At 42.4% G+C, this 8,546-nt stretch overlaps 1 protein-coding gene across 4 annotated transcripts; it reads left to right on the plus strand.

Annotated features, from left to right (window-relative positions):
* Positions 1–5,211: 5,211 nt before the first annotated feature.
* LOC103999857 (dof zinc finger protein DOF2.1) lies at positions 5,212–7,760 on the plus strand. Of its 4 annotated transcripts, none has more exons than XM_065169890.1 (3): positions 5,212–5,620; positions 5,953–6,051; positions 6,137–7,760. In XM_065169890.1, the coding sequence occupies exon 3, from the start codon at positions 6,684–6,686 to the stop codon at positions 7,647–7,649; it is 966 nt and encodes a 321-aa protein (XP_065025962.1). In that variant the 5' UTR covers positions 5,212–5,620; positions 5,953–6,051; positions 6,137–6,683; the 3' UTR covers positions 7,650–7,760. The 4 variants fall into 4 exon arrangements, with proteins under 4 accessions (XP_065025962.1, XP_065025963.1, XP_065025964.1 ...); XM_065169892.1 differs by having other exon boundaries at positions 5,217–5,620; positions 6,855–7,760; XM_065169891.1 differs by lacking the exon at positions 5,953–6,051 and having other exon boundaries at positions 5,216–5,620; positions 6,861–7,760.
* Positions 7,761–8,546: the final 786 nt, after the last annotated feature.

Here is an 8,546-nt window from a genome sequence, read left to right on the forward strand (position 1 = left end):
TCCTTTTAGACCATTGATGACATTCGTAAATCGGGTATATATGTTTTCAATGGTCTTACTCGGTTTTATCATAAACAACTCATAAGTATGGACTAAAAGATTAATTTTTGACTCCTTTACTCTACTAGTACCTTCATGAGTAACTTCGAGTGTGTGCTAAATATCAAAAGTTATTTCACAAATGGACACTCGATTAAACTCATTTTTATCCAAAGCACAAAACAAGGCATTCATAGCCTTGACATTTAAAGCATAAGTCTTCTTCTCCAACTCATTTCAATCAAAGAGAAGACTTTTGAAACCCATTTTCTATAATGTTCCATAATTCAAAATCTATGAAAATTAGAAAAATCCTCATTCTAGTCTTCCAATAGGTGTAATCCGTTCCATTGAACATGGACGGATGTGTAATTGATTGACCCTCTTGGTTGCCGGCAAATGTCATCTCTCTTGGGTTTCAAACCAAATGAGAGTGACCTTGCTCTGATACCAATTGTTAGGATCAAAAGCGGCACTAAAAGGGGGGGGGGAGGGGGTAAATTAGTGCAGCAAAAAAATCGATGATTTTAAAAAATATTTATTTCGATTAAATCCGTTTTGGAAAGATATTAAACTTGAAGGCATTTGTAAGAGTGTAAAGAGAAAGTTAAGGAAGATTGTAGTAATGTAAATTACTCAAATAGAAACGCAAACCAGAATTTAGAGTGGTTCGGTTATTGTGACCTACATCTACTTCCGATTCCTCCTCCGTCAAGGTCACCGGCGTCCACTAATGGTCTTCCTTCAATAGACGAAGACCAACCACCTTTTACAGCTCTTTCTTCTTTTATCGGGTTTAGAAGATAACCCTTACAAGCCTCACTCCTCTTTCTTGGATGGTTACAAAGCTAAGAGAGGGAGGGGAAGACTCTTCTCACTTTTACAACACTTTAACACCCCAAGAATTCAAGATTATATTAACACTTTTGTGCCCTTTCATGCAGAAAATGGTGGGGTATTTATAAGCCCCAATGACTTCAAAATTTGAGCTAAAAAGTGTCTCATCCCAATTTTTCAGGGTACTAGCAGTACCACCACTTGTCACTATGATACTAGGTGGTACCATCGCACAGTCTGGGCGGTACCACCGCTTGGCAGAGCTCGGAGACCGAGCTCTAGCGGTACTACCGCTAGCAGCATTAACTGCCGGTGGTACCATAGCCTAGTCTGGGCGGTACCACTGCTAAGAACACTTGGGAGACTGAGTCCCAAGCGGTGCCACTGTCGGTCGTAGTTTCAGGTACTGAATAGGCTGTTCAATCTAGCCCAATTCGACCCTATTAAGGGCCTAGTTGACCCCTAACTGAGTTAGTGAGATTACCTCCCAATCCTAACTCAATTTAAGTTCTAACTATAATAATTAAGATATTTAACAAAGCATTCTAGTTCTAGTACATCAATTGTTCTTCCGACGAGCTTCTAGCGATCTTCCAGCAAACTTCCAACGATCTCTCGATAATATTCCAGCGAACTCCCGGCAAGCTCTTGGACTTTACGATGATCTTCTTGGCGAGTTTCGATGAGCTTCTTTGGCAAGCACCTGGACTTCTTGACCAGTTCCGATAAAACTTCCGACGAACGTCCAGACTTCCGACGAACTCTCGAACTCCAAACGAAGTCTCGATCTTGACTCCGACACAACATTTGCTTTATATCTTACTGCTATCGTAATTAATCATATACACTTTTCTCAATATATAGATTAGATCAAATAATTTATAATTAATTTTATCATCAAAATTTGAGATTCAACATTCTCCATCTTGGTTCTTCGTCTTACATGTTCCACATTACCAGCGGCGCCAATCAATGTGTCATGGATCTAGGGCTAAAAAATTTCTCCTTTTCCTTTTTCTTGTTTCTTGCAACGGCATGTTGTTTGGTTAGATATCAAGATTAGGGGAGGCGTGGCGAAGATGAGCCTTTCTTGGGCGACGGAGGTCATGTTCACGAATGACGATGATAGAGGTGACTGCATTGTTCTCATGCTCTTTTATTGTTTATGATTGGTCCATCTTGATTACATTTTCTATGATGACTTGCAAAAGTCTTGCTACTTTGTTTTCTTGAGCGCATTGTCAGATGACAGATTAGAATGGCTTCAGGAAGTTCTTCCCCTTTCGTACTAGAATTTCTGCAATCTCATGTACCTGAAGTAGGTAACATTATTCGGTCCACTCACCTTCCTCTATACAAATTCAGGTATGCACTTTTTTATTATATTCAATGAGTGCTCTCTCTTCTTTTCTATACTGAGTTCATATCCTTTTGTATGATATTGACAAGATGTTGATCTTTCATGTTCCTGCCAGCACTCGTGCATGAGTTTTAAGCTAGACTCTGATCTTTTACTTCTATGTGGAACTGCAGAAGAATAGCTAATGAACTTGAATTTACAATAGGTAGATTTGGTAGTTGTATTAAGTTGAATACTTCCCCTGTTTCAAAATTCACCTGCTTTGAGTCTTCAGGTTTACAATTGTAAAATACGAAGCTAAGTTTTATCTTCAAACAGTTCTTTGTTTCACAGTTTCCGGCTTAAGTTGGTCTATTTTAAAAGGTGACTTGTTGTAACATAATGTAGGTGGGTGACATGTTAACTTGTTTCTTGTTAATTGAAGTTGCTCTGGAATAACTAGAAACTCCATCTCAGATGTTATTTGCTTTTGAATAGCTAGAAGCTGCATTTCAGATGTTATGACACCTCATGTTGATAACATCTAATATAGGAGGTCTAGTTGGGTATAGTTGAATTAGGCGTAGTTATGCCAAATTGCCAATCCATGTGAATCTTGTTTTGAAGTTTTGAAGCTTTTTAAATATTGATTCATGGCTTTGTCATGTGGTTTTCCATTTGTCACATTGCTGAGTTCTATGGTAGGAGGGCTAGGCATAATTTTAATAATTGATGTGCAACCTATTTAGAGTTGCAATATTTTAATAATTCTATGGGGGGGGGGAGGCCTATTTAGAGTTGCAATATTCTGAGAACACTTTTGCTTCTAAATTTGTTTGATGAATGATGATATATCATCTTGTAATATCTAAGATAATTTTCCTAATATATTTGATAGATCAACATGTGTCATCATTTGATGGGACTACATAGCACCTTTAACTGACTTTTCTTTGAGGAATATGTTCATTTGGATGTGTCTCCTCCTTTGTTTGATGCATCTTCTCCGTGTCAACTTATTTCTTCTCCTTCCCCTCACACTTTATTTTTTGAGTGATTGTCAATTTGGCTCGAACTGGCTAAAATTGACCAACTTTGGTTAAGTTCGATTGGTTCAGACCAATCCCAACCAATTTACAAGGTAGAATCAAATGATATCATGAACTGAGTTACAAGGATCTGTTTGGACCAGGTCCAAATATAGAGCTACTGAGAGGATATGCCTCAACCAATGTTAGGTCAACCTCTAGACCAGAGTCTTGAATGCTGTACTCGACGTGGACACAGTTGTTAATCTCATGAGCCTATTGTCCCAGCTCTACTGATATACAAACATGGATCTCCAATTAGCATTCTAATAACCATTCTGGATCTGGCCGCTTATGTTTGCAGCAAATTTTACCAAGGATTCATTGTATGACCATTTTATGGACAAATAGCCTTTTGTGCAAAGAATATTGACATGAGAATAGAACAAAGGAAGGAAGTCTCTTCAATCCATGAATCCACAGTACATGAGTGGTATGTGCATTTCTGAAAACAACATGAAATCAACAGGCCGGGATTGGAGTTCAATGTATTTGGACTTGGTGGCTAGATTGACATGAAAGTGGGTCGGATTTGAGTTTTAACGAATAGGATCCAACTGACATAGTCGTGTCGATCTCTTCGTACATGGTCTTGCAAGTAAGACATTAATGTAGCGACGATAATGGGATGACAAGACTTGGTTGATGCGGTCGATGGCAAGTTGATCCAGTCCGTCTTGGCTCGATTCTAATGTCTGCTCTATCTACCGTCATGTTATATGGGTCAGATCAGATTTGCATATCTAATTGAAATAGGTTCAGATTATATACATCTCAATTGGAACAAGAATCTAATTTTGACCGGGTTGCTGTCTTCGATTCGACAAGTTGCACCGCCCAGCCTGCGTGCCATCCGAAAGGATATGATGGAATCGCATCATCACGCAGATGCGACACGCCGAGCTAATGTCAAATATATATAATTCACCACCTCAACGTTCACGGGTTGGCATAATGCACTCCGGTGCAGTCAAAGATTCGAAGCTTCTTAGATTCTTCACACACGGTCTTATTGTTGTGTGGGAGAGACGAACTAAACGTGAGGGCAGGCGTATTCCCTTCCCTTTCGCCGTGAGTCGGACACGACTTTGGCCGGCTGTCACGAAGTCGTGGGCTTCCGCATCGGTTCTTCCCGCTCTGGGTCCCGCGCCACCGACCATACCCACCGGGGGCCCCATGTTCCATTATTCTTTCCTTGTTTCTCTCTTCTGGTCTTCCAGAAAGTGAAGAGAGAGATGCGCGCCGGACACGCCGCCGATCGCAACTTCGGCCACGACTTGACTCACGACGGATGGGCGGGTGCCTGTCGTCGCATGTGCCGCACCAATCCATTGCACGAGTTATGCCGCGACTCGTCCCTTTCCGATATCGTGCACCGAGTTGCGGGCACCACGAAAATCACGAGAACAGTGTACCAAATGTTGCACGAGATCAGGGCGATCCGTCTAATTTGATTCGGACCATTCGATTCCAATCTGAATCCGAATAATGAACAGCCATGGATCTAAATGCAGCTTCTTCTTCTTGTGCAGTACGATCGCTGCCAATGGGAAGCACTTGATAACATCACAACGACCATCTCGTGAGTCGGATTTGGACAGCACCCCACAAATCGCAAGTGCCAAACGTATTGGGGAGCATGGAAGTGGCCGTCACTGTTGGCATGCCTCTCGAGGACGACGACGGTATCGGGATGTACTCACGCAGGACCGGAAGCACTCGGTAACTAACAGCGCCATGTGGTAGCGAACGCGGCGGGGCCCCCTCACTGCAGCCGGAGCGTTACGGTTCGCGCGCTCCACGCCAAGCCGGGTGGAGGCCCCCACTCCCCCGTCACGGGCAGTATTACTTTCGCGGCCGGATGAATCACCCGAGAAATTAGTTCCTGCGGTAATGTGGTCGCCCAAAAGCTCGACGTGTGTGCGACTCCACGCATGACGTTACCGCAGAAACTATGCCGGCGTGTTTCAGCCGTTCGACTTACAGTTTTCCCCACCCTACCCATCACTTCTAATACTCAACCTCTGATCCAGCAGAACTTTCCCTTCTTTTCGATCTAGTTTTCCACTTCCCAATGCCTCGTCGAGCAAGGCAAATGCATTCATAGTTTCGTACGTGGCCTAATCATTCCTTCTCTCTCTCTCTCTCTCTCTCTCTCTCTCTCACATTTATCAGTGAGTCGAGGAGGAAAACTTGGTTCTTATCCTTCGTGCCTGACCTCTCCTGGGGAGAAACACCTCTTCTCGTGGCTGTCTCTCTTGATCTCTCCCAGGGTCATTCTTCTGCATGCATGGAGATTTCCAACGCTCGCCATCAGGTAACAATGACGAACACCAGGCCCAAAAACCCTTTACAGTATCCAATAAGCTATCTTTTTCTTCTTGTAAATGAATAAACTAGGTTAATCTAGCTTCTCCTCCCCAGAGAGTATCCTCCTGTCTAACTATTCCTACTTGATCCATGTAAAAGTTTGCTTCCTTTATGTTGGATCTATATGGTATCATGTTATTTTTCTCAATCTTATGAATAAAGATTGTTATACTGAGTTGAAATTTCTATGGCTACTCTATGACGTGATCCACAGGTGAGTTTGATTGGTTTTCTGTGTGTATGATTCTTTCTACTGAGGGGATTAATTTGGTCATGCAGTTTTGCTGATAGAAGTGGCGATTCCTACACCTATATTTCTTTTGAATCTTCCCTGTGTGGAGGCCATCACCTCTTTCAAAGAGATCTGTTGCTACTGAAGTAATCATTTTGCTGGTTTACCTTCTCTTTCAATTTGGATGATCTTTTCTCTTTTTGTGATAAGAGATTTTTCCTTGTATCTTAGGGTTTGCTCAGACATCCTCCACTACTGAACTAGAATTCTTTCTGGAGAGAGACTTTTTCTCAGTTTCTGAAAGAAACTCTGCAGTAGAAATTGTTTCCGGCCTTATCCCTCTTTACTTTCCTAACATCGGTTCTGCTACAGTTCTCTCTCTCTCTCTCTCTCTCTCTCTCTCTCTCTCTCTCTCTCTCTCCACACCCCCCCCCCCCTTCTCTCTCTTGCAAGTGCTTATGCTAATATCTAGATTGATCATTCTTGTGTTTGATGAGTTCTTTTTTTGTTTTAGCTATTTGATTGATCATATGCATTTTTTTTCCTTCTCTTTTGCGAGACATGATCTGGGTATCATTCTTTATCTTCCAATTTCGACCTCAATTTCCATCTGATGTTGTGAATCTTCTAATGTTCTTCCTCTTCTTCTTCTTGTAAGCCATCATCTTCTTTCTTCTTGGATTTAGCCACTTGTTTTACTTCACATGCCACTTCCGATGCTTCTTTTGTAAAGGCTGACATCCCACTATAGCCCTTGAAATTAAAGTTGAAGTACACCATGTGGGGTTTGGTTCTAAGGACAGTCGTTCATGACTCCGTTTTCCAAATGCATGATGAAGAAGAATGGAAGTACAGAGAAGGATTAAAGAATTTGATAGTGAAAGGAAGCAGCTATAACTCAAAACTAATGTCACTACCGGTGTGGATGTTAATTGCTTCTTCTGTGCAGCCACAGGCAATGGCTAGCCATGGATTGACTCAGCAGCAACAGGATAGGAAGCTCACGCCTCATCCGGAGCAAGCCCTGAAGTGCCCCAGGTGTGCCTCCACCAACACCAAGTTCTGTTACTACAACAACTACAGCCTCTCCCAGCCCAGGTACTTCTGCAAGGGTTGCCGGAGGTACTGGACTCAGGGAGGCTCTCTCAGGAATGTCCCAGTGGGAGGTGGATGCAGGAAGAACAAGAGATCCTCCTCTTCCTCTTCCACTTCCCCTTCCTCGAAGAAGTCGCAAGAGCAAGACCTCAACTCTACCCACTCCAACCCACTACTCCCTACCCTCATCCCCCCACCTCTTTCATATGATCCAACTGACCTCACCTTCTCTTTTACTGGACTTCCAAAGCACCCACTCGCGAAGCAGTTTGGCCTGGAAGACAATAACCATGACGCTGACCCAATGCCATCTGCTCCAACCCCAACAAATGGTGGTTTCCTTGACATCCTGAGAACTGGTTTTGTTGACATCACAAGCCCAAGCGGCTTGAGCAACAACCTTTACTATAGCTATGGAATCCATGGCGGTCTGGAGATGGCAACTGGTGTTAGTAGGGAAGAGGGAGGACTAAGTGGCGCAACAGCAAGTGCAACAACTAGCCAAGGGTCATGCAAAGCCATGGATGGAGGGGATAACAAGGTGCGGACAGGTCTTCCATGGCAGGATGGAAACATGGATGCTTCAAAGGATTGCTGGGATGGTTTTGGTTCTTCTTTGCAGGGACTAATCAATAGCTCTGGGCTGTAAGAGGTGCAATTATAGAGGACCATATCCTTCTCTCTTTAAACTCTGGAAATGATGCAAAAATCTCTTGTATGGTCGATGAGAGAGTAATGATCCAATAATTATACACCAAAACTGAGACATTGCCATCGGTTTGCAGGAGCAAATATATATATATATATATATATATATATATAATTTCTAATGGAGAATAATGATCTGTTCTTTCTTGGCAAAGGAAACTGGTCCTTCCTGGGGCAATGAAAGGACAGTTGAAGGATTAAGAACAATCCTCGAATAGAGTGGATGGCGGTGTTCCCAAAAAATTCTCTTCATAATTGCTACTCCCACTACTCTGGTCTGGTTTGTCTGTGGAAAAAGACACCGATCAAATTGACCTTCGGTAGTGCACCTAATCAAAGCTGGGATCATATGTGGGTGTCTTGGAATCTAAGAGGTGGCTTGCATGCACCACAAAATTACTTGTGATAGGAGAGCCTAAGCATGAGGTTGGCTTTGTAGCGAATGTTTCAGAATCGAGCATGCATGTATCATGCTTTCTTCTCAAACCACAGACATCATGTGATGTGATGTGATTCTGGATGTTCTTATGCATATTTACTGCCCTCAGTCACTGTTTTGGATGAGGTGGAGGAAATACATGTATTTACCAAAGAAAAAAAGAAATTTGTGTTGGCTAAAGTAGACCAGAGGCTATGAAGGGAATCAGGATCCCCATAAGGCTCAATTTTGGAAGTTGTCTACATCGATAGACGACTTCTTGCCCATAATTTAAATATATTCCCAGACTTCTACAAAATTGATCAGCTCGAGTATATAGGCTTTGAATTCAACAACGAATTTTTTTTTCTTTTTGTTGCTAATGGTAGTTTCTAATTAGAGCAATCTGCATCAATGGTG

Source organism: Musa acuminata, chromosome BXJ3-10 (genome assembly GCF_036884655.1).
Source record: "Musa acuminata AAA Group cultivar baxijiao chromosome BXJ3-10, Cavendish_Baxijiao_AAA, whole genome shotgun sequence".
NCBI classification, from domain to species: Eukaryota; Viridiplantae; Streptophyta; class Magnoliopsida; order Zingiberales; family Musaceae; genus Musa; species Musa acuminata.